The sequence below is a fragment of the Apostichopus japonicus genome, chromosome 9 (genome assembly GCF_037975245.1).
Source record: "Apostichopus japonicus isolate 1M-3 chromosome 9, ASM3797524v1, whole genome shotgun sequence".
Lineage (NCBI taxonomy): Eukaryota > Metazoa > Echinodermata > Holothuroidea > Aspidochirotida > Stichopodidae > Apostichopus > Apostichopus japonicus.
In genome coordinates, this window is record NC_092569.1 from 32,017,655 (window position 1) to 32,044,441 (window position 26,787).

General features: G+C 35.6%; 2 protein-coding genes across 3 annotated transcripts in view; one reads left to right on the forward strand and one right to left on the reverse strand.

The window, feature by feature from the left end:
- LOC139973168 (coiled-coil domain-containing protein 25-like) overlaps positions 1-13,494 on the reverse strand; it is a 28,532-nt gene extending 15,038 nt beyond the window's left edge. Inside the window, exon 1 of the mRNA XM_071979653.1 lies at positions 13,347-13,494. The gene's annotated coding sequence lies outside the window, so the exon portion shown is untranslated. The remainder of the gene's footprint in view (positions 1-13,346) is intronic.
- On the forward strand, positions 4,469-26,261 carry LOC139973166 (uncharacterized). 2 transcript variants are annotated; one of them, XM_071979647.1, is made up of 15 exons: positions 4,470-4,609; positions 13,955-13,985; positions 14,867-15,039; positions 15,408-15,672; positions 16,499-16,710; positions 17,152-17,361; positions 17,943-18,152; positions 18,736-18,945; positions 19,534-19,743; positions 20,332-20,541; positions 21,130-21,339; positions 21,928-22,137; positions 22,726-23,034; positions 23,297-23,558; positions 25,624-26,261. In XM_071979647.1, exons 1-15 carry the CDS (start codon positions 4,544-4,546, stop codon positions 25,965-25,967), a joined length of 3,132 nt encoding a protein of 1,043 aa, XP_071835748.1. In that variant the 5' UTR covers positions 4,470-4,543; the 3' UTR covers positions 25,968-26,261. The 2 variants fall into 2 exon arrangements, with proteins under 2 accessions (XP_071835749.1, XP_071835748.1); XM_071979648.1 differs by lacking the exon at positions 18,736-18,945 and having other exon boundaries at positions 4,469-4,609.
- The last annotated feature ends 526 nt before the right edge of the window (positions 26,262-26,787 follow it).

Consider the following 26,787-nt stretch of genomic DNA (forward strand, 5'->3'; position numbering starts at 1 on the left):
TTACAATTACATCCCTTATGCTGAAGATATCGCAGCCACGTGTGCATCCCTGTCCAAGAAGGTCCACCCTTGTCCAACCATCTCTGACAACATGCAACCGGTTCTCGCCAAACACAACTTCATGTTCTTGGACAAGCATTACCCTCAAAGACACGGGACTGCCATTGGAAGCAGGATGGCTCCTTGTTTTGCTTGTCTGTTTATGTAGCTCCCTGCCGTCCTCTTATCTGGTGGCTCTGCATACATTGATGACTTCTTCTTCGTTTCGACCAGTGATCGTGAGTATAGCCTAATTCCCACCTTTATCAATAACATCAATTCTTTCCACAGCACCATCAAATTCACCTTTGATTACTCTCTCCAACAAGTTCACTTCCTCAAAGTGACTGTTCCCACGGAACACGGTTCTCTCGAATTATACACAAGCCCGCAGACACACACCAGTATCTCCATTCTTCTAGCTGCCATCCCCGCCACTGTAAGTCTGGAATTGCCTACAGTCAAGCACTTCGTCTTCGCCGCATTTGCTCTAACAGTTTCTCTTTCGTACGTCATGTAGATGCTTCGGAAAAGCACCTTACTGCTAGGGACAATATAGTGCCAAAAGGGTGCGTGGAGCCGTTCAGAGAGTCCACTCCCTATCCAGATCATCTACATTGGCAGTGAAGGAAAAAAGGGAAAAGATTGGGATAGATCCCCCTGGTTATTTCTTTTCCACCCAAATCTTCCTCTTCTTCAGCAAATTACCACTTACATCCACAACATTCTCCTTAATATCAGATGGACTCCAACGTGCCGTCCCTGAAACACCCACCATCGCCTACAGACGTTCATGGACTCAACATTCAGGAAGGACATGACTTTCTTCTGTCATCCCCTCTCCATATCTTCTTGTTCCTCCTGGATATATATGTATATATATATATATATATTTATATATATATTTATATATATATATATATATATGTGTGTGTGTGTGTGTGTGTGTGTGTGTGTTTAACATACGGTCGTGTGTTTAAGAAGGTTACATGGATCACACTGACACTGTATGCCTACCTGTCCGTTCTGTCAACAGAGCACAGGGCTGTTGACATCATTCGGTGTTTTATTATGCTGACACCAAATGGCCATAATGATAATTATTAAATGATTACTTATTCTTCATACTGCCATTACTAGCCTTACCTGAACATATTGTATTAAAATCCAACAAGTCTAGAAGCTTGTCGTTTCAGCCTGTCCTATTTCAAACATGTGATTGGCAGGTTTCCGGTTAAAATAGCTTATCAAGAAGGAGCTGTTCTGTAAAGCAATATAATCACACATATGTATGAATACAAACACGCCCATATAACAATATGGGTACCCATATAACAATTTCTGAATATCCTTTCAGCTGCCCAAAGGTACTGGAATGCAAGCTCTACTGGGTGAATAAAACAACCCTCTCTGTACTCTTTTAGTATTCTCAGCTTAGCTGGAACCAGCAATGATGGTGTAGTGGATTTGACAGTACCTAGACAATGTTTGTCTGACAAGCAATCAATAGCTGCTTTGTGTTGAACTGGGTTCACTTTGCTCAAGGCCACGGCAGGATGACGAATCGATATCAGGTTGAATCATCTGTTGCAGAGCTCTTAAAACCAGGCAGTTTTTAAAACATCCTTTGGGTGACCCTCACAGTCTACCAGGTACCGCAAAGCAGAAGCAACATTGAGTGCGTATGATACCTTCATCTTGTCAAAGTGGAACAGTGTAAGTGTTGCATAGTTTTGTCAATTTGGGAGCTAGCTTCAATTCTTTGTTTTCTTGAAAGCTGACAAGATCTTTCAATGGTTTCATACTGACCTCTGTACTTGATGATCCATGTGTATTTACCAGCTCAGAAGGAAGCCAGATTTTCTGTGCATTTAACCAATGCTGACTTTTAATTAAGACGTTTTAGACATGTTGTACGTCTGCAAGGATGTGAAATCTTGTTGATAGTCTGGCATTCATTTCCACAGATTATCCTTCATTGGCCTATTCATACTTCCCATGTCACTGGAAACTGCAAGAATGTGAAGTCCTATATTATGAGCTTCTAATGATATCTGTTATGATTGGCTTTGCTTCTGCCCCATCATATGAATAGCCAGTGAAATGATACGCAACAACCTGCTTCATTGTGTTGTTACACTTCTCAGCATGAAAACCAGCCCATGTGAAGCAATATCATCTTTTCTTGGAAGTGTGACATTGCCCAGAATTTGTCCACAACTGTTTTCAAACTCATCGTTTGGTGTGATAGACATTTCATCTAGTGTCAAACAACATTTTCTCTCCTGATCCTTTGTTGCTTTATCCTTGATCTCCAGCTTCTTGAATTATTCATCTAGGATACCAGGCTCAAAGGGGTCTGCCCGATATCCATAAAGTCCGCTATTCATAACGGTTCCCTATTCATAATGGAAAAAGGGTCGTTATTCGTAATAAAAAGGGATCATAATTCATAATGGTAACAGAGGTTTGATTATGGGCAAAACGGTTCGATATCAATTATGGACAAAAAGGTTCGTTATTCATAATGGGACAAAAGGGTTCTTAATCCATACTAGACGAAAAGGTTCGTTAAACATAATAGGAAGAAAGGTCCGATATTCATAATGGAGCAAAGGGTCCGTTATTCATAATGGGAAAAAGGTTATTCATAATAGGAGAGAAGTGCGTCATACAAGTGCAAAAGAAGTCCTCCATTTTCGCGGACGCCAATACTGTTCAACCAGTGGCCTAATCAGACTTTTTATTCGGGGGGGGGGGCAAAGGGGGGGGGGAGCACAACAGTCCTATGGGGGGAGGGGGCACCACCAGATGGTGGCGGATGCATAATTTTGCAGAGAATATGAGCCACACACTATTAAGACCATGCTTCACCCTACCCCTACATTTTCGACATATTGACGGCATAAAGTTGTACGTTTCGTAAAAGGGGTCCTTTTCCTCATCGTGAATGTTACCGAACCTTTTTGGCTAGGCCTATTATGAATAACGGACCCTTTGTTCCATTATGAATATCGAACCTTTCCTCCTATTACGAAGAACGAACTTGTTTGTCTATAATGGATTACGAACCCTTTACTCTATTATGAATATCGAACCCCTCGTCGTATTATGAATAAGGAGCCTTCTTCACCATTATGAATATCGAACCCTTTTACCAATTACGCCACTGTCAGCTAAATAATAGAATGGGGTAGGCATGCTGGTACTCATATAATTATTAATGCAAAATCATGACTCAGTTGTCTCCGTTAGCTGAAGGTGTTCGTAACCAACCATCGGCCCCCTGAGAAATGGGGGCCACTCTTAGTAACTCTACGCCTCCAAATAAGCTCCAGCTACGACTCTGCTGGTTTACATATATAAATTTCATTTACAAATTGTTATCAAAGAAAAATCTAATGTCAACCTACCTTTTCATAGGTCAAATCATGCTCCTTTAATTAAATATCTTATATAAATGAAAAATATTTTTCCTAATAATTTACAGTCATTATTGATGTAATTCTTACAGTCAATAAACAAATTAGTCAAAGCCCAATGAAACAGCTGACATGTTTATTCAATCAGATGTGAGGATACTCGATTCCGCAAATAGGGTGTGACGTAGACATAATAAAACAAGGAAGTATTGTTCATATAGAATACCACTGACAAATTTCGAATGTTGCAAACTGTGTTGATAAGATATTTGTAGATAGGCCTACATATTGATAGTGTAGAATAGATCTAACCGTAAATTTCACGGTATATAAGATGTATTGTACTAGTCCATGCATGTTATGTAATGCTGATTAGTAGTATCACTTCCTGTCCTTTCGATACTGTTTTAATTTTGCCTTCCAACCAAAAGCGAAGTAACTTAGCTGAAATAATCACTCATAAATGTTTCTTGAGAATATCGATAATAGCAGCTTAATCAGAACAAGTAAATCAACATTTCTATTAAATTCACCGGCTTAGTAGCATTAACGTCGTTTGGCACACGACTATAGAACATTGAACATGAACCAAACTAAATGTATTATAGATTTAACGTTATCGGCGTTATTGATATTCGTTTTAAAACCAAATACATTTACATGTATTGAATTACAATACCGTTGCTGTCATTGGAAGTAGTGGCACGATAAACAATAAGTCTACAGTAGGTTTTATGATGTATTGATCGGAACAAGGACAATTCAACATTATGCAACTGAAGCTTACTGTAGTATTGGCTGAAAGTTTAAGATATAAATAGCTGTACAAAATATTAAGTTGGATTGCGCATGTCGAATAGTCTTCTTTACACACAAGCCAATAGTACTATAGATATGCAGCACATTTGTCTTAGCTGTTCACCACATCATATTTCAAATAAAATGATGGCATTAATGGACATCCATACTGCAACGGTCATTTTAATATGGTGTCGGTAACCCCTAAATAGATACCCTGTGACATTGCCATCTTGCACTTCATCGAACATATTTTCGCATGTCATTTATACAAACTCGAAATCATGGAGAAGTGTTTCAACGTTTTTTTGACAGTTTTGACGATTTGGAGCTCGTTTGGAACAGAAATGGTAAGTGTTTCTTTTATTCAATAAATTTATATTTTACTCCATTGAATATCTTCTGTTTCGAAAATAACATAAGATGCCTCAACTGGTTATTAACCTTACTCTATTAATATTAAATTATGTGACAAAGTGAAGTGTAAGCGTCTTTGAAGAAATAGGAAAATATCGACAAAACATCCTAATAAATTTCAGTTAGAAGGCCTTCAATTGAAAATACTCAGAAATATTAACTTCGCAAAAGGACAACAGTGTTTGGAAAAAATGACAAAACGTCTTTAATTTAATCACATATATTGATATAAAAACAAAACATTACCTCTAATCGGTTCTTCTTTGCTTAAATACAGTATTCTTAAAAAATTTCTCACATGTAAAATACTTAGAAGAATAGCTAATTCATACATTTCAAACGTGTTTCCGTTACACACCAATTTTTAAAAGTCAACTAAGTTTCGTGATATGGCCAGGTGAAAGTTATCTCTCATCAAATTTAAGAGTATATAGCTCCCCACATATCTTTTACAGCACGTCAGTTCACAAGGTTTCCCCCCAAAAGCCAATCCCACCTTTCACAGATACATACCAATATGTTACAGCACTCAATTCATATTATGAATTAGTGACCCTAAATTCACATGTAGATCTTTCTAATTCATAAATTTATACTCCAAGATTTTGGCTACTAGTACGATAACTAAAAACGGAAATTCATTTATTTCAGCGATAACTAAAATCTAAACTATAATTTTTTTTTTTTTGATCCATGAGTTATAATGTTCTTCTTGTTAAAAATCCAATCATGAGATTCCCTCTCTATACAGAGCAATATTCGGTACTTTTTGTATCGTTAAATGTTTTCAGTTTATTCATTTGTTATAATGCCTTGCTTTTATTTTGCGATATAAATTACAAACGAATAATTTGACTTTTTCATCTTCATAAAGGCAACTTCCTTTTACAGCTCTGTTATATTGATATGATTTCCAAACAGACATGTTATTTCTCGTCTTAGTTCAAGGTATCGTTATGGATACATTAAAGCAACATCTGCGTCTTCCTATTATTTAATATATTTTATATTTTACTTCATTGAATATTTTCGGTTTAAAAAATAACATAAGTTGCGTCAATGTGTTGTTGAGCTAACTCTGTTAATATTAAATTATGTGTCAAAATGAGTGTTAGCGTCTTCAAAGAAATAGGAAAATATCGACAAAATTCCTGATAAATTTCTGTCAGAAGGCCTTCAATTTAAAATACTCAGAATTTTTAACTTCGTTTAAGGACAGCATTGTTTAACAAAACGTCTTTAATTTAACCACATAAATTGGAATAAAAACAAAAGATTGGCTCTAATCTGTTCGTCTTTGCTTAAATACAGTATTCTTAAAAATTTGCTCACATGTAAAATACTTAGAAGAATAGCTAATTCATACATTTTAAACGTGTTTCCGTTACACACCAATTTTTAAAAATTCAAGTAAGTTTCGTGATATGGCCAGGTAAAAGTTATCTCTCATCAAATTTAAGAGTATATAGCTCCCCACATATCTTTTACAGCACGTCAGTTCACAAGGTTCCCCCCCAAAAGCCAATCCCACCTTTCACAGATACATACCAATATGTTACAGCACTCAATTCATATTATGAATTAGTGACCCTAAATTCACATGTAGATCATTCTAATTCATAAATTTATACTCCAAGATTTTGGCTACTAGTACGATAACTAAAGACGGAAATTCATTTATTTCAGCGATAATTAAAATCTAAACTATAATTTTTTTTTTTTGATCCATGAGTTATAATGTTCTTCTTGTTAAAAATCCAATCATGAGATTCCCTCTCTATACAGAGCAATATTCGGTACTTTTTGTATCGTTAAATGTTTTCAGTTTATTCATTTGTTATAATGCCTTGCTTTTATTTTGCGATAAAATTACATACGAATAATTTGACTTTTTCATCTTCATAAAGGCAACTTCCTTTTACAGCTCTGTTATATTGATATGATTTCCAAACAGACATGTTATTTCTCGTCTTAGTTCAAGGTATCGTTATGGATACATTAAAGCAACATCTGCGTCTTCCTATTATTTAATATATTTTATATTTTACTTCATTGAATATCTTCGGTTTAAAAAATAACATAAGTTGCGTCAATGTGTTGTTGAGCTAACTCTGTTAATATTAAATTATGTGTCAAAATGAGTGTTAGCGTCTTCAAAGAAATAGGAAAATATCGACAAAATTCCTGATAAATTTCTGTCAGAAGGCCTTCAATTTAAAATACTCAGAATTTTTAACTTCGTTTAAGGACAGCATTGTTTAACAAAACGTCTTTAATTTAACCACATAAATTGGAATAAAAACAAAAGATTGGCTCTAATCTGTTCGTCTTTGCTTAAATACAGTATTCTAAAAAATTTGCTCACATGTAAAATACTTAGAAGAATAGCTAATTCATACATTTCAAACGTGTTTCCGTTACACACCAATTTTTAAAAATTCAAGTAAGTTTCGTGATATGGCCAGGTAAAAGTTATCTCTCATCAAATTTAAGAGTATATCACTCCCCACATATCTTTTACAGTACGTCAGTTCACAAGGTTTCCCCCCAATAGCCAATCCCACCTTTCACAGATACATACCAATATGTTACAGCACTCAATTCATATTATGAATTAGTGACCCTAAATTCACATGTAGATCATTCTAATTCATAAATTTATACTCCAAGATTTTGGCTACTAGTACGATAACTAAAAACGGAAATTCATTTATTTCAGCGATAACTAAAATCTAAACTATAATTTTTTTTTTTAGATCCATGAGTTATAATGTTCTTCTTGTTAAAAATCCAATCATGAGATTCCCTCTCTATACAGAGCAATATTCGGTACTTTTTGTATCGTTAAATGTTTTCAGTTTATTCATTTGTTATAATGCCTTGCTTTTATTTTGCGATAAAAATTACAGACGAATATTTGGACGAAAGCAACTTCCTTGTTCAGCTCTGTTATTTTGATATGATTTCCGAACAGACATTTTATTTCTCGACTTTGTTCAAGTTATCCTTATGAATACATTAAAGCAACATCTGCGTTAACTAATAAAAAAACAAAACATTTCTATATGATAATCCAATCACAAAGATTCTTCCATTTCAAATAGTGAACAGTTGGGTTAATACAGTGAACAAAACTATAGTGACAAGGTACATCGTTTAAGTTAGATATCTATTACTTCAAAGGGTGGTTCAGGTTTAATCAAATTTGAAGAAATGCTCAGTTTTACGTTTGATTAAAGTGTTGTAAACTATCATCCAACGCGAAAGTTTTAGATTTCAAATTCTAAAGAGCACCTCAATATTTAATCCCTTCACATGCTCATAGAGATCTCTTTAAAAGATATCGTTATACGTTGCCAAAGTTTGAAAAACAGTCTGCAACAAAAATGAAGGTACTTTGAATAAATTTTGAAAATATGATATCACTATTTTTGTACATGTACATATTCAAGGAAACAAAGTTGAATAACAACAAATCAAACTGGTGTATACGTCAAACTAATTTAAAACTAATTTATGGAAACTAAATTAATACTGAAAATAGCAAACTTATGTTACACGGATTTATTTCAGAACGAATTATCAAAGATCAAAGTATGTTCTTATTTTAATTGCTTATACGAAAGAATGGTATGATACGAGACCATGAAAATGTCTCCGGCGATTCGGATGGCTAGCTTCGAATTTTCCTTTCTTTTCGTGTTTCTCATTTCCTTCAGTTAGGCCATATATTGTTAGATATTCCCAGGAAATTTAATCCCAATACTCCGTTATTTTAAATATGATGGATATTAGAGCATACCAAATGTAAAACGTTCAGTTATTTGATTTAAAATGATACAGTTTGAATGTCACTCAGTCACAAGCCTTTTAAAGTGATAGTTAAATAAGATTGATTTCCTCAATGATTATTTCGAGAAGTTATATAACTTGACCAAAAGTAACTCCTTGATACCGACTCAGACATGTCGTTTTACAATGCCAAGATAAGAGGTAAATTTAAAGGAAGAAATACTATTTTGATTGTGAATGGGAAGCTTAATTGAGATAATTGTATACATTGTTAGCTAAATAAAAAGTAACAGAAAATGTGCACATCCCTAAATATTCTCATATAGCATTCAATAAATAATTTCAGAAACAATAAAATAACTTTTCGTTTAAGTTACTTTTATGAACATTGCACTGTTTTAACTTCTGTTTTGATTCTTGTGAGTTAAAATGAAACACATATAAAGTATCGTATTGTTTGTCGAATGTGTGCGACTTGTTTAACTGTATATTTCTAATTTACGTGTCGCTTTATTATAATAAAATGGGCAACGACGTTTACGTCTAGAAATCATTTGGGATTTAGTGATAATAATTACAACTAATAGTATTGTAAGAGCATCATTAATTTATTGAACTGGAAGATTAAGTGGGTTGGAAGACTCTTTCCAATGGAATAGACGAATTGTCCCTTTTCTTCCATTAAATCAGTTATATTACATAATAGCTTCAAATATAAGCCGTATTCTGGATATAGTGGGACAAGCAAATCTAAAATCTCACACGATCATACAAAAAGCATTAAAAGCCATATTATTAGCGGACTAACTCAGTGCAGATGCAAAGAACGTTTCTAAAAATTTAAAACTAAACTGAATATTATTCTGGTTGATGATCTCTTAAATATTAATAGTTTTCAATTTCTTGTTTCTTTTCTTTTCTTTATTTACTTAGACATAATCTATAACAGTAAAACAAAGCAGGGAACAAGTAATACAACATAATTAGAAGAAAAAAATTGCATTTCATTTATTTTGAAACAATTCAGTTCACCAACATTCTAATGACCATTCAAAGTGATGTTTTCTGTCAAATATTGGAATATGAAAGGCTAGATCACCGTGTAAAGAATTAAATATTCTATATATGAATATATTAACTACAACTGTGCTATATAATTCATTTGGTGTTAACGCATAACCTGGAAATAAAATATTACGAGAAAGAAAGACATTCATGATCCTTTTAATTATCTGTTAATTCTCTAATCACAAATACCATGTTTACTTTGATTTTCACACAAGGTGTTCCATTAGGTTGTTGAACATGTAAACTTCCTTGTAACGTTTAATAGTCTCAACTTGAATACAACAATTCTCGCGGCCATCAATCACTCCCTCCCACCCGACTCAAACCCTCCATTCCAGATGTTGCTATTTGGTGTAGAATAAAACTTAACATTTCTTATATAGTTTACAGTAACATGTAATATAATTCAGTATACAAAGAAACTCTCCCTGTACTTTAAAAAACATCGATGATAGACTTTTACAAATTCAACAACATAACACACATAACACTGTATTTAAAGGTCTCTTTTCTTACACGTTGCAAAACCTAGAAAGTATTAACATAACATTCATCACTACTGTATGGTAATAATTCGCTTTATATGTTGAAGGATATCTAACTAAATTTTTCCATATCATTTGTTGTGGCTATCTTTCGAACGAACATTATATTCAAGGGAACAAACGGCATGTGATACTCAGTAACGAAGACAATAAAGACAATGTTTTATACAGATACAACAATAATGTCGCACACCGTCTGTGCTTCCTGAAAAACATTATCGACGACAAGAAAATTTTTTGGCTATATCCCAACAAATCCCCTTGACCTCTCTAATATCTTTGTGTAGATAGTATAATACTGTGTACTTTACTCTGTTGGCAACAGCAAAGTATAAAATGTTGATTCTAAATTTTTCATGACTCTAGGTAAGTGAGACACCATTTGTCTGTACCCAAGGGCCATATTCTACTAGAAGGATACAAACTCGTGCCAAAAATTAACGCTTGACATGTTCGACGTTTTAAAGCTACTGATTCGATGACCCATGTGCAAACATTGTTTTCAAGCATATTCACAATTTTGATGGAGATGAAAAACATCAGAGAACTGCTAAAATTGCAGGAATGATCTAAAACTTGTTTTCAAGTTTATTCAGAGAATTGTCTTTTTCACTACTGGAAATACTATACAATGTGTTTTCGTCTTGACAGATAACATCGTCATTTCATAACATTTGAACTGTCATTTGCTCGGCTGTTCTAACATGTCTATGCCATTATTATTTGTAATTAACAAACAAGATAAAATGTGTTTTGTTTAAGCAGCTTCCGATTTTTCATACTTTTTACAAATTTAAAGCAGAGTATTTCTTCAACTTTTATCCCCTATGGCAGAGCAATATCACATTATTGAATGTTGGTCATGAATGACTTGGTCTGAAAAAAAAGATTAAATTCCCCCTTCTTCTTTAACTTCTTCTTTTTCTTTTGTCCTTTCTGTTTACATTGTTTTTATCTTGCAATTTTCATCATTATAATGATTATCATGTTATAAAAGATACAAGTTTAATGATAAACGTGTATTTTCTTACTTTACCACGTAGATTTGTTGAAGTAGCTTTACTAAGGTTGTCTTACATTCGCTGTTCCATAACGAACTTATACCATTTTGCATCGTAGATATGTTTGAACCAAAAATGTACATGAAGAATATTTTTGTCTACTATGTGAGGGTCAAAAACAGGGGCTTCTGTAAATATTTCAGATATAATGAAATGTGGGCCACAATCATATGCAATGATCATGTTATTTGTTCTGCCAATCTTTTTAGTATTCATGACCAGCATGCGTTTTGATGTGTTTAGCAAAATGTCTTTCATATTTCCAGTCATTGTGGGACATAATTCCACCCGTAGGAGACTTGATCAAGTCCAACCTAGCTCAATGTTATTCTCTGTGAAAAGACTACAGGTTTCCAATTGACCTTTTTAACCGTTTGGGTGTTTAATACGTGTGAGAATTACCTATATTGTTGGAGCGAGTTCCGATTTGTGCTCTTTATCGTTTTTCTGTGGTACGTCGATTGTAAGAAGTTTAAGGTCGTTCTATTATGGTATGTGTACAATTTTCGTGAGCAATTTTGGGTCAGCACGGTTCAAACGTGATATCCATAACATTTCTGGGGAATTTGTTTTACATTTCCGTTCCATAATTGTATGAACATAAATTACGAAGTGCAATGCTTTGGTTCTTTGTCTTTGCAATGGAGCATATGTTATTCCTAGCAATAAGATCAACGATCCATTGTATATAATAAGTTTGTGACAGTGTTTCCACTTTGAAGAAATTTAACTTCTAACATTATAACGAACTATGTCTGCTATAATAAGGAGCGTAAGGCAATAAAAAAGGAGATGGGAGGGAAGGAATTGGCATCGTTATCCCGCCTGTGACTAATATCTTTCAAACAAACAAATGGATAGACTGATCCAGTGCCAATCAAAACAAGTGTTGCGCCGATCATCGTTTGTAATATCGGTATCGGCCGATATTTGCAATATCTTCGGCATATTGGTATAAGTAGAATTTAGCCTCATTGCAACTAACGGCAAACCGATATTGAACGTTTCCTTGTTTTTCCAACAACAAAGGCACATCTCCTACTCTGTTCTAGGCGGTCAAATAAGCATGACGCAAGCACTGAATATATTTACCGATCTAATGATAAAACAATCTGTAAGCAGACTAGTCAGACCTTTTAACGTTAAGTATATAAAAGTCTTTATAGCGCTTTAAAGTAAACCAGTTTACCAGTCTATGTGACTATATGTATATAACTACAGTAGTGGCTTATCACACTAACTTTCACAGTGCTTCTGAGTCCTCAAATGAGAATAAAAGTTGTATCAAGTGGACACCCCCTACTGAATCATTCCAAAAAACTGTGTATCTTTTTAAGAAACTGCAAGGAGTATCATGGATGCATTTTTGTTAGAACATAACTGTTGAAAAGATTGTATTTTGAGAATCAAGTTTGTGTATCACAATTTGTTTTCGGTTGGTTAACGAATAATGCAAAGACGAGGCACTTGCTAATTTTGGCTAGGCTTAGTTGTCAGTATAGACGACAAATGGTAGAATATACTTTTTACGGAAGTTAAAAAAAAATAAAGAAACTATTGTGGTTTTGGTTCTGTTAATCACTAAGAGTAGTGAAAGTTCTTAGCTAGGATACGCTCATGTCTTCTCTATATGAAGTTACTTTTATTGATAACTCGATGTCATCATTTAATATTTTTTTTGCTAAAAAATTCATGGCTCTATGTGACGACCGTTTTTTATAAGACTTACGTAGTGGGTCAAACAGAGTAACGAATCGTTCAACAGAAGTAACAGGAAGAGTGGACTTGTGTTTTTGCTAGCACACAGTTTTGTTCATATCATCTTGTTGGGGACTATGATCATTCAGTTATAAAGAGATTAGGGCTAGTATTATATAATAAGCACAAGGGAGTTATCAAGTGGTTACTGTTTGTGAGTTGTGCAATATCATATTTTACGGTAGCCGATCATAATTCTGAGACTTCATGTATTAAAGTATGACTTAAAGTGCGATTTGACATCCATTCTGGCTGTTTAAAAATATCAGTATCGGTATGGCTCCGATATTGGGATTTAAATATCGGATATCGGTCAGATCCGATATTGGTGGATAACGGCACAACACTAGACACAATGATTTCAAAAAGAAGCTAAGCTGAGCTTCTGCAGCGCTGCTACAATTGTTTAGTAAGTAAGATATACAAATCTATGGTTATGAACTTACCTTACAAGTAACATGATACCTTTCAAAATCCAGAGTTTCATTGTGCACGGTAAATATCAAGACACGGTAATCTTAGTCCAAAAAGTATAGCTGGGACGATGTAAATGATATCCTACGTGTTATTAAGGACTGTTAAACACAAATACGTTACAACATATGTCTGAAATGTTCGAATGTCAAAATATAACTTGAACAAAGAACATCTGTCTGCATTAAGCAACAAAGCTAAGGAAGCAGTCAGCTATTGCCTTTGTCCTTTACTTGTACTAACGTACCATGTGCCAAAGTAGCTGTAAAACCGGAAAAAATACCAGTAATCTAATGTTTCCTGGAAGAAAGTTGTACCTTGTAAGTGATCATTGACCTGTGAATCAGATATGGAACATAGACACACAAAAAATATCTTTAAAAGTGGTGATACAGAGAATTTATCAAAGTTTAAATCGACTTTACTCGTAACTAACATATTTTGGAACAGTTTGCGAAAAGTTCTATCTTTCCCTCAAACTGGTTTTATTAACATTATGTTTAATAAGATCCTGCTTATTGTTGATTGCAATACTCTGTATGTCTTGTAACGTATGCAGTAAATGTCTTTTATTACACAGATAATCTTCAGTGCCGAGGGAAGATCTTCAGGTACGTATATTATTTATATTATATGATTTATCTTATTATAAGAAGAAAACTCTGTAAGTGATATCACTTATGTATTATAAACGTTAACACCTCAGTTGGACAACTTGAATGATTGGAAATGTTAGCATTTTAATGTTGCTCTACACGTTTTTTTTTCAATCGTGTCACCATTTCCGAATATCTATTTCGAGGTTGATTTCCTCTGAGTAGTTTCCTTTTGATCTTTTCATATCCTACGTGCTACATCGGTATTTTCTCAGGTACTTTAAACAAATGGGATTTGCCTGTTTTCGTGAGTCTTTTGATCTCACTTGGATATGATTGATTACTACGGAAGCATGGTGAAAAGAGAAATTCAAGTTTCTTGGTCTTTGAATTTCCTATGCAGGCTGGAAACTTATCAAAGATAATGCTTCAAAACAGTTACATCTGAGAATTATTCAATAACGATTACCTCATTTAATTTTAGTCGTGATATCTTCGACTATATTGTAGTTGAGTAATAGTTGGTATTTTAAACTGATGTAGTGCCTTAACTCTCTTAGTAACGAAACCAGTTCTCTTACAATTGGCTAAGAATCTTATAATCAAAATAATAACAATAATATTTGATTCATATAGCGCTTTTTAACAGCGATATGTTTCAAAGCGCTTTACAGACATTATATTACCCCTGGTCAATGATAACCTGTCCCAGAGACAATACCCCCAGACGGCTGCAGTTGTATACTGCGCCCAATAACGAGTTACCTCACATGTACCCATTTGACCCCTGGGTGGAGAGAGGCAATGGAGATAAGGCATCTTAGGCGATATTTTCGTTAGGTGAAATAATTTATCAGTCGCAATAAAATGATAACTTTGTTTTACTTTCCATACAGGTTCTTTATACTTTGTTTTTCAACAACCTGTGTATCCGAGAGATTGCAAAGAAGTATCGAACGCATGTTCCTCTACCAACAATACATCTGGAGTGTATCTTATTAAACCAGATGTGTATCCGGAACCGTTTGAGGCGTACTGTAATAATGATCTTGATACTGGTGGATGGACGGTATGGCTGATTACTTAATGCCTCCTTTTCAACTTTAAATAGTTTTGTACAAATTTACTCAATTTTGCATTGACTAATATATAGCGATGTAATACAAAATCTTTATTTCAAAGTATTTGATATTTTTATCGAAACGAAATTATTTTAATTTTTGTGTAATTTAAAAAATAGACTGTACTTAGGTACAGTGTAGTTCTTTTCAAAAGAAAATGTAAACCTCTAGCCCAAACTACAATTTGAAGTTCGAAATATAAGTTTTTATTTCTGTGTAATAGTTGTTAGCAACAAATCTCAATGCAGTAATGAACAAATAATGATCATTCAATCACGTCCCAGTTAACGCTTGACTTCTTTGATATTCGTTGAAGGTATTACAGCGACGAAGATTGGATTCTATAAATTTTAACAGAAGTTGGAAAGACTTCAGAAATGGCTTTGGCTTTCTAGGGAGTGAGTTTTGGATCGGAAATGAGAAAATTGCCGTCTTAACAAATCAAAAGCGGTACCAACTGCGATTGGACTTTGAGAACGTTGCTGGAGAAACTTACTATGTAACATACGACGAGTTTCGTATCTCAGATGAATGGGGGGATTATTTTATATCTAGTTTAGGTTCATTCGCAAGGTCAAATGGTAAGTGTCTTTTACATTTTTTTAAATATGAACCAAAATAATCAAACAAATCGTGATCATTCATTAAAATTCCACGTAAACGTGCAGAAAATGAAAGGTTTATTCTGAAACGAAGGGATCTTTTGATAGTAAACTTGGCATGTCAAATATGTTTTGAAGAAACTGCTACAATATATATAGTGTACGAGTATAAATAAAGTATACCAGCAAGTACAACGGCGCTACAATACATATCGTAGCAATTACAACATGATATGAATATGTGTGCAATAACAAGCTTTTAGTACGAGTTCAAATACTTAAAATTATATTAGTATCCATACTAGAATTCCAAAATGCCTCCATTAGCTAAAGTGCGAATACGCACTCACTACAAGACTGCTACATACTCAACACCGACCGTGACTTTCAACAAGGAACCGTATCTAATGTCTGTACAACAGAACGTATGCACTTTAACCAGGTACGTCTCCCAGTTTGATCAGAACAACCAACGGAAAGAAATTGATGTTGTCATTAATTATCATTGTTGTCAGAAATCAGTATACTTTACTTACTCTGAAACAGAATTAAGCCATGACTACCTGGTTTCAGACTAATTGCACAACAAATGATGGAGTTTTATAACGTTATATTGAATAAATATTAGCATTAATGTTACTAAGGAACGGCCACTACATATTTAAAATGTTCTATATTTTATCGAGCAGCTACTGAATGTATGTTTCTTTCCTTTAACCTTCTGACAACCACGTATTTAAGTAATGACGACAAGCTATTCTATGCCACATGTCATATTTACATTTTTTTCTTTCCTGTTCTCTAGAAACAATCCCTGAATGGTGTCCAGCTAATGAGATATTTAGCAATGAGACCTGCGAGAGGACTTGTGACGACCCTGATACTTGCACCTCAGCTAACTCTCGCACAGAATCAGAGCAATGTGTTTGCGTCGGTGAATATCTGAAACAGCAAGAACAATGCATCCCTCTCAATCAATGCAACTGCTTCGTTGCTGACAAAACAAGTGTATTAGGGGTCAGTACGTTTCTTTCAGGGCATTTTAAGTGCTTTACTTTAATAATATTTTTCATATAATAAGAAGCAAATATTTTACATACTTTTTAGGAAGCACAACACTACTCCTACGGATGCTCATGCCCTCAGTAAACCTTACACTAAAATGCATGGATACTACTAACGATAGTTTTGCGGTGAGAACCAATTGTAGGCCTCATGTATAGTGGCAATAGGCCGTTCGTTTAATACAATATTTGACGGCTACCTTTTCACGGCGAATCCCGTGGACTCCTACATCGGAGTTGGCTTCAAAGACCTCATAAAACTTTCATAAAGATCCATATCCTTACCTAGATCATTCAGGGGAATTTTGCATTGGTCACCCACCATTGAAATCCTGTATATTTCACTTTGACAACAGCAAATTCATAATTAATTATTTATTTTTCGTGGAATTAGGAAGGCGATTTTTACGTCAATGCAAGATGTACACAACGATCAACTTGCCGAAACAACCAGATTATAGAGGCGAGTTACCAGTGTAGTGATAACGCAACCTGTGCTGAGAGGAACGGTGTCCGTAAATGTTACTGCAATCCAAACTACCAAGGTGACGGAGTGACGTGCCGCCACAATTGCTTCGTTGCTGACATAGGAATTGTATTAGGGGTCAGTACGTTTTCTTCAGGTCATTTTATAATGCTTTGTTGTGAATCATTGTCCATATAATTATAAAGAAACCTTTCTATTTATATTTGTCGATAATCACATTACATTTACAGATAACCGGGTGGCGTGCACATCGTGGTTGGGCAGGAGCCAGTTCCCCTATTTTTTTCGCCAGTCCAGTCAAAACTGTCAGCTAAGGGATGTATTACGTTTAGTCGGGAATCACGAGACCACTCCTACGGGTGTCACCCTCTAATAAGCCTGACACAAAAATCCATGGATTCTTTTTGCACAGTCTTGCGGTTAGAACTATTTGTAGGCTTAATGTATAGTCGCAATAAACTGTCCAATGCAATATTCCACTACTTTTTTATGGCGGATCCCTTCGCCTCCAACTTCGGAGATGGCTTCAAATACTTCATTAAACTTTCATAAAGGTTAATACCCATACCTCGATCCTTCGAGGGTATTTATCATCGGCCACCCACCGTTAAAATCCTGTTCATTTCACTGTGACAACTGCAAATTAATAATTCATTTATTAGTTGTTGTTTTTCTTTTTGCTGAATATATTAAATTAGGAGGGCCACTTTTACATCAATTCAAGATGTACACGAAAATCAACTTGTAGGAACAGCCGGCTTGTAGATGAGAGTTACCAGTGTAGTAGTCACGCAACCTGTGCTGAGAGGAGTGGTGTCCGTAAATGTTACTGCAATTCAAACTACCAAGGGGACGGAGAGACGTGCACCCACAACTGTTTTGTTGCTGAAAAAGGAAGTGTAGTAGGGGTCAGTACGGTTCTCTCATGTCATTTTTATGATGCTTTGTTCTTAATAATTGTCCATATAATTAGAAGGAAACCTTTTCTACTCATACTTGTCGATAATCACATCACATTATCAGATAACCAAGTGGCGTGCGCATCATAGTTGGGCAGGAGCCAGTTTCCCTATTTTCTTCGCCAGTCCAGTCAAAACTGTCAGTTAAGGGATGTATTACGTTTAGTCGGGAATCACGAGACCACTCCTACGGGTGTCACCCTCTAATAAGCCTGACACAAAAATCCATGGATTCTTTTTGCACAGTCTTGCGGTTAGAACTATTTGTAGGCTTAATGTATAGTCGCAATAAACTGTCCAATGCAATATTCCACTACTTTTTTTATGGCGGATCCCTTCGCCTCCAACTTCGGAGATGGCTTCAAATACTTCATTAAACTTTCATAAAGGTTAATACCCATACCTAGATCCTTCGATGGGATTTATCATCGGCCACCCACCGTTAAAATCCTGTTCATTTCACTGTGACAACTGCAAATTAATAATTCATTATTAGTTGTTGTTTTTCTTTTTGCTGAATATATTAAATTAGGAGGGCTACTTTTACATCAATTCAAGATGTACACGAAAATCAACTTGTAGGAACAGCCGGCTTGTAGATGAGAGTTACCAGTGTAGTAGTCACGCAACCTGTGCTTTGAGGAGCGGTGTCCGTAAATGTTACTGCAATTCAAACTACCAAGGAGACGGAGAGACGTGCACTCACAACTGTTTTGTTGCTGAAAAAGGAAGTGTATTAGGGGTCAGTACGGTTCTTTCAGGTCATTTTTATGATGCTTTGTTCTAATTATTGTCCATATAATTAGAAGGAAACCTTTTCTACTCATATTTGTTGATAATCACATTACATTTACAGATAACCTTGTGGCGTGCGCACCATGATTGGGCAGCGGCCATTGACCCATTTCTTTTTAAGCTAGTCTAGTCAAAACTGTAAGTTTAGGGATGTATTACGTTTAGTATGGAATCACGCGACCACTCCTACTAGTGTGCATACACTGATAAGCTGGGCAAAAAATGCTTTGATATTTTTTTCACAGTTTTGCGGTTAGAACTATTTGTAGACCTAAAACATAGTCGCGATATGCCGTCCAATGCAATATTTCCAATAATTTTGTTTAATGGCGCAACCTTTCGCCTCCTTCTTCGGAGTTGGCTTCAAATACTTCATTAAACTATCACAAAGGTTCATACCCATACATAGATCATTCGAGGTGATTTATCATCGGCCACCCACCGTTAAAATCCTGTTCATTTCACTGTGACAACTGCAAATTAATAATACATTTATTAGTTGTTGTTTTTCTTTTTGCTGAATATCTTAAATTAGGAGGGCCACTTTTACATCAATTCAAGATGTACACGAAAATCAACTTGTAGGAACAGCCGGCTTGTAGATGAGAGCTACCAGTGTAGTAGTCACGCAACCTGTGCTTTGAGGAGCGGTGTCCGTAAATGTTACTGCAATTCAAACTACCAAGGGGACGGAGAGACGTGCACTCACAACTGTTTTGTTGCTGAAAAAGGAAGTGTATTAGGGGTCAGTACGGTTCTTTCAGGTCATTTTTATGATGCTTTGTTCTAATTATTGTCCATATAATTAGAAGGAAACCTTTTCTACTCATATTTGTTGATAATCACATTACATTTACAGATAACCTTGTGGCGTGCGCACCATGATTGGGCAGCGGCCATTGACCCATTTCTTTTTAAGCTAGTCTAGTCAAAACTGTAAGTTTAGGGATGTATTACGTTTAGTATGGAATCACGCGACCACTCCTACTAGTGTGCATACACTGATAAGCTGGGCAAAAAATGCTTTGATATTTTTTTCACAGTTTTGCGGTTAGAACTATTTGTAGACCTAAAACATAGTCGCGATATGCCGTCCAATGCAATATTTCCACTAATTTTGTTTAATGGCGGAACCTTTCGCCTCCTTCTTCGGAGTTGGCTTCAAATACTTCATTAAACTATCACAAAGGTTCATACCCATACATAGATCATTCGAGGTGATTTATCATCGGCCACCCACCGTTAAAATCCTGTTCATTTCACTGTGACAACTGCAAATTAATAATTCATTTATTAGTTGTTGTTTTTCTTTTTGCTGAATATCTTAAATTAGGAGGGCCACTTTTACATCAATTCAAGATGTACACGAAAATCAACTTGTAGGAACAGCCGGCTTGTAGATGAGAGCTACCAGTGTAGTAGTCACGCAACCTGTGCTTTGAGGAGCGGTGTCCGTAAATGTTACTGCAATTCAAACTACCAAGGAGACGGAGAGACGTGCACTCACAACTGTTTTGTTGCTGAAAAAGGAAGTGTATTAGGGGTCAGTACGGTTCTTTCAGGTCATTTTTATGATGCTTTGTTCTAATTATTGTCCATATAATTAGAAGGAAACCTTTTCTACTCATATTTGTTGATAATCACATTACATTTACAGATAACCTTGTCGCGTGCGCACCATGATTGGGCAGCGGCCATTGACCCATTTCTTTTTAAGCTAGTCTAGTCAAAACTGTAAGTTTAGGGATGTATTACGTTTAGTATGGAATCACGCGACCACTCCTACTAGTGTGCATACACTGATAAGTTGGGCAAAAAATGCTTTGATATTTTTTTCACAGTTTTGCGGTTAGAACTATTTGTAGACCTAAAACATAGTCGCGATAAGCCGTCCAATGCAATATTTCCACTAATTTTGTTTAATGGCGGAACCTTTCGCCTCCTTCTTCGGAGTTGGCTTCAAATACTTCATTAAACTATCACAAAGGTTCATACCCATACCTAGATCATTCGAGGTGATTTATCATCGGCCACCCACCGTTAAAATCCTGTTCATTTCACTGTGACAACTGCAAATTAATAATTCATTTATTAGTTGTTGTTTTTCTTTTTGCTGAATATATTAAATTAGGAGGGCCACTTTTACATCAATTCAAGATGTACACGAAAATCAACTTGTAGGAACAGCCGGCTTGTAGATGAGAGCTACCAGTGTAGTAGTCACGCAACCTGTGCTTTGAGGAGCGGTGTCCGTAAATGTTACTGCAATTCAAACTACCAAGGGGACGGAGAGACGTGCACTCACAACTGTTTTGTTGCTGAAAAAGGAAGTGTATTAGGGGTCAGTACGGTTCTTTCAGGTCATTTTTATGATGCTTTGTTCTAATTATTGTCCATATAATTAGAAGGAAACCTTTTCTACTCATATTTGTTGATAATCACATTACACTTACAGATAACCTTGTGGCGTGCGCACCATGATTGGGCAGCGGCCATTGACCCATTTCTTTTTAAGCTAGTCTAGTCAAAACTGTAAGTTTAGGGATGTATTACGTTTAGTATGGAATCACGCGACCACTCCTACTAGTGTGCATACACTGATAAGCTGGGCAAAAAATGCTTTGATATTTTTTTCACAGTTTTGCGGTTAGAACTATTTGTAGACCTAAAACATAGTCGCGATATGCCGTCCAATGCAATATTTCCACTAATTTTGTTTAATGGCGGAACCTTTCGCCTCCTTCTTCGGAGTTGGCTTCAAATACTTCATTAAACTATCACAAAGGTTCATACCCATACATAGATCATTCGAGGTGATTTATCATCGGCCACCCACCGTTAAAATCCTGTTCATTTCACTGGGACAACTGCAAATTAATAATTCATTTATTAGTTGTTGTTTTTCTTTTTGCTGAATATCTTAAATTAGGAGGGCCACTTTTACATCAATTCAAGATGTACACGAAAATCAACTTGTAGGAACAGCCGGCTTGTAGATGAGAGCTACCAGTGTAGTAGTCACGCAACCTGTGCTTTGAGGAGCGGTGTCCGTAAATGTTACTGCAATTCAAACTACCAAGGGGACGGAGAGACGTGCACTCACAACTGTTTTGTTGCTGAAAAAGGAAGTGTATTAGGGGTCAGTACGGTTCTTTCAGGTCATTTTTATGATGCTTTGTTCTAATTATTGTCCATATAATTAGAAGGAAACCTTTTCTACTCATATTTGTTGATAATCACATTACATTTACAGATAACCTTGTCGCGTGCGCACCATGATTGGGCAGCGGCCATTGACCCATTTCTTTTTAAGCTAGTCTAGTCAAAACTGTAAGTTTAGGGATGTATTACGTTTAGTATGGAATCACGCGACCACTCCTACTAGTGTGCATACACTGATAAGTTGGGCAAAAAATGCTTTGATATTTTTTTCACAGTTTTGCGGTTAGAACTATTTGTAGACCTAAAACATAGTCGCGATAAGCCGTCCAATGCAATATTTCCACTAATTTTGTTTAATGGCGGAACCTTTCGCCTCCTTCTTCGGAGTTGGCTTCAAATACTTCATTAAACTATCACAAAGGTTCATACCCATACCTAGATCATTCGAGGTGATTTATCATCGGCCACCCACCGTTAAAATCCTGTTCATTTCACTGTGACAACTGCAAATTAATAATTCATTTATTAGTTGTTGTTTTTCTTTTTGCTGAATATATTAAATTAGGAGGGCCACTTTTACATCAATTCAAGATGTACACGAAAATCAACTTGTAGGAACAGCCGGCTTGTAGATGAGAGCTACCAGTGTAGTAGTCACGCAACCTGTGCTTTGAGGAGCGGTGTCCGTAAATGTTACTGCAATTCAAACTACGAAGGGGACGGAGTGACGTGCACACGCGTGCTCCCAAAAGATTGCCACGAGCTTTATGTTTCCGGTACACGCAGGGATGGTGTTTACACCATTTACCCTGATGGTTGGCCAAGCGGGATTCAGGTTTACTGTGAGATGGAAAGTAACGGAGGAGGATGGACGGTGAGTTTTGCAAACAATTTAGGATTTAAATTCTTAACTTCCTCACACTATACTTTAATTTCCTCAAAATGATGCACTGCAGATCTCGTTGAGATGAACTTGACCATTTTAGGAAAACAAATCAAGAAACAGAATACTCTTGCAAATTATCTCACTTTCACAATATCCATATCTTTGTTAAACTATTTGATTTCTTTGGATGTCATTGTTTTAAGGATTAGTAGATTATATAGTTGGATTAACTTTTTTTTTCACTTGATAGGTTTTCCAGAAACGATCGAGTGCCTCTGCTGACTTTTATCGTGGTTGGTTGGACTACAAGAACGGTTTTGGTAATAAGAATCAAGACCACTGGCTAGGTAACAAATATATCCACTCTATGACCAACCAGAAAACGTACCAGCTTCGTATTGATCTAAGGGATTCCGCTTCATCATCGTTTCACGCAGTCTATTCGACTTTTAGCATTAATAACGAGGCAGACAAGTATCGACTATCAGTTGGATCATACAGTGGAAATGCAGGTGAGTAGTTGATATTCTAATCATCGACCCATACATAAATCTGGACCGATTACGTCAATTAGGAGACGCGCGAAGACAAAAATATAATCCAACCATGGAGGATCATGTGACGTGCTCCCTTGTAGCAGTTAATTCGTATATTACGCATTGAATGTGTATTCTCCAATGAATAATGTCTCGAACTCATAGCTACCGCGTTCCTGGCTAAATGATATATATTTTTTCAATGTTCACAGCAATTTTCAATTCCAAACATTTTCTTTCAAACGTTTGAACTGCAGCTGGAACGCAGGTAGGTTTTTAGGACTGTATATAATGTATAGACATAAGAATTAGGCGATAACAGGCACCAAACCTGATAGGAGTGACCGTCATACGCAATCTATAAAACTATGACAGTAGATATTTTAACAGTAGCCAAGCTCTATGTATTTCTGACACAGATAAATTATATACCAGCATCACTCACTATCCCAACCCACTCATTTCAACCTAAACGAGTATTCTGAAATTTAACGTATATGTATGTTGTCTTACCGCGCGCTGTTGTCTGCGAAACTCGCAACACTTCAAACTTACAAAGGGGTAAATACTATGTTAGTAGTACCTGGAAGCATGTCACATGTGCCTTCTCGTTACTGTATAGTGAGACTTCAAGTGGTATGTATGTTCGATTATTCTCATATGTGCAAACGTTGAGGCGCTATGTTAATATAATCATGTTATATATAAATACTCTAGGGTTTATCATTCATAGAACATTGAAACAGAAGAATCAGAAATGTTGTATTTTTAAATATTCGTCTATAGATTCGAGACATTTTAATCGATGCAATCAGTCAGTTCGAAGAAGTTATACGTACGACACTAGATGGCACATGTCGATAAGAACAAATAACTAATAATAATAACATGCCGATAATCAATATCATTCAAGATTTCTATGAATGTAATACATCGACGTTTGGTTACTTGTTAACACCCAAAATATTAGCTACTACATCGATAGTCAATTTACCTTATACAATATTGGTTCTATTCTTCATGTAAACGAATTTATTTCATGATTTGTTTACAGTGTAAATTTCAATCTACGTTTATAGTCCAACGTTTGAGCTCAGGTTGAAAGATACAAAGATTACAATGTGCTATAGATATAGGGTAAGGAATTTGAACAATCGATGGCAATAACACCCTGCGTACTCTGTATACAGTAGAACAAGGAACTTGGAGCCGGGCAGATATTATATTACAACCATAATACTGACAAAAAGCATTATGCCATCAGTTGATTTTTATTTGATGGGGAGATGGCTTTTTCAACAAAATGCAATTATTACTTTGTATGTAATAATAACATGTTAGATTACTCAGGACTAGATCTTTCAATGATACCCTTGTTTTCCTAACTTTAATGATATATGAAGCTACATCACACATTCACCCCCCCCCCCTCCCACCCTCCTTGTCCAGGTTCGAAGAGAGCCTAAGTTAGCATATTTGGTACAGGAACAAAATAAGCAATGGGTTGAATAAGGGGAGAAATGAAAGTTTGGTTATGCAAATTAAATAAAACATAATATTATTCAACAAATTATAAGATTTAACACCGATACACACAAGAAATTTATAACTAGAGTTTTGAAAGAGTATGAAACTATTCAGTTGTAAACTTAGAAATAACAATCAAATAAATAAATGAATGAATAGTATTGTTAATAAGTGCCGATAAATAAATATAACATAAAAAGCTATATTAGCGACTCTAGTAACCCAAATCTAGTCATTGGTAAAAGTAGTTTCCCCATCTGTATGTGACTCCTGTAGTGGTACTGTAGTTCAAACGGAACAAGAACAGAACAAGTATAACGACGTCCTTGCAAAGACAAAATACCTACTTATGTATCCTAAATATTGAACAAAAAAAAAAAAAAAAAAAATCACGGAACTGACGTTTTCATATTGGTAGAACAAAAACGCACTACCCTCTATTTTGCATCCGATGTTGGATTCATTCAAAGTATATAAATTGACCGGTTTATTTACCCTTTCTCGTTTGTTGCAGGTAATCGTTTGTCTGGTAGCAACAATAAACAATTCAGTACAAAAGACCGGGACTACGACGGATGGAGTACTTTCGACTGTGCTGAGAGACACAGAGGAGCCTGGTGGTTCTATCGTTATTATCACTGTACGAGTTCACATTGTCGGTCTAATTGTCGCACTTATGATTACTATTGCTATTATTTTCCCGATGGCAGCAACAAGTGCGCTTATTGCGCTTATTCTCACCTCAACGGAGACTACGACGGCTCTACTCGAGGAACGCACATGTTCTGGTATAGTTATAGTTTGAACAGTTATGGATGCAACCTTCAATACACGGATATGAAAATACGGCCTGTGTAGACAAAACACTGTATAAATAACACACTGCCAAAAAGAGCAGGTTTTACTTAGAAAGAAGAAAATATCGATACAGATCTTCGAGCATCGGACAGCTGGACGTGCCATAGACAAGAAAGAAGAAGAAAAGCAACAAAAATTTCAAACGGGACGATTCGACTAAATAATTCATTTTCCAAGGGAATGAGTAAATATTGATTGAAATTGATGTCAAATTATTAATATTAACCAGCTTACTGTTGTTTTTTTATAGTTTGAAAATTGCATGAGTCTCACAAAAGAATAAAAGAATACAACAAAGTGAACTTGTGCATTTTTCCTTAATTTGTTGCATCCCTCGTAGTCAACCCTCACCCTCCCAACCCCCAACCCCCCCCCCCCCCCCGAAGTATTATTAGTTAGTTGGAAATGGACAATTGCAAGTGGATTCTTAACGATTCTTGGTTTCTAGGACATATACACACACATTTCAAATACTTACATATTTATATGAAGTCATTATCAGGGTTGGCGTCGAACTACTCACAAAACATAGGGTAACATTTATATATATATTATATTACAACATCCCTAAATAAATCATCAAATACCAGCCTTGTCAACTGATGACAAAGTATTCTGTGGTTGCACATGGTGTTGTTAATCTCATGTACAAAGTCAAATTAAAATAACGTAATGTTGAAAACAGAGGTACTATCGCTAAATTTGGGTGAAAATTTGTGGAAAATTAATAATTAGTAATTATGTGTATTATGTGTAGTATGAAGCTTCGGCGGGCGCGAAGGGGGGGGGGGGGGGTGGCACTCACATCTATAAATCTTCA

Coding starts and splice junctions, on each gene's coding strand:
- LOC139973166 (XM_071979647.1), top strand. CDS start 4,544: ATGGAGAAGTGTTTCAACGTTTTTTTGACAGTTTTGACGATTTGGAGC. Junction 17,362..17,942: donor ACATAGGAATTGTATTAGGG/GTCAGTACGTTT, acceptor ATATTAAATTAG/GAGGGCCACTTTTACATCAA. Junction 22,138..22,725: donor AAAAAGGAAGTGTATTAGGG/GTCAGTACGGTT, acceptor ATATTAAATTAG/GAGGGCCACTTTTACATCAA.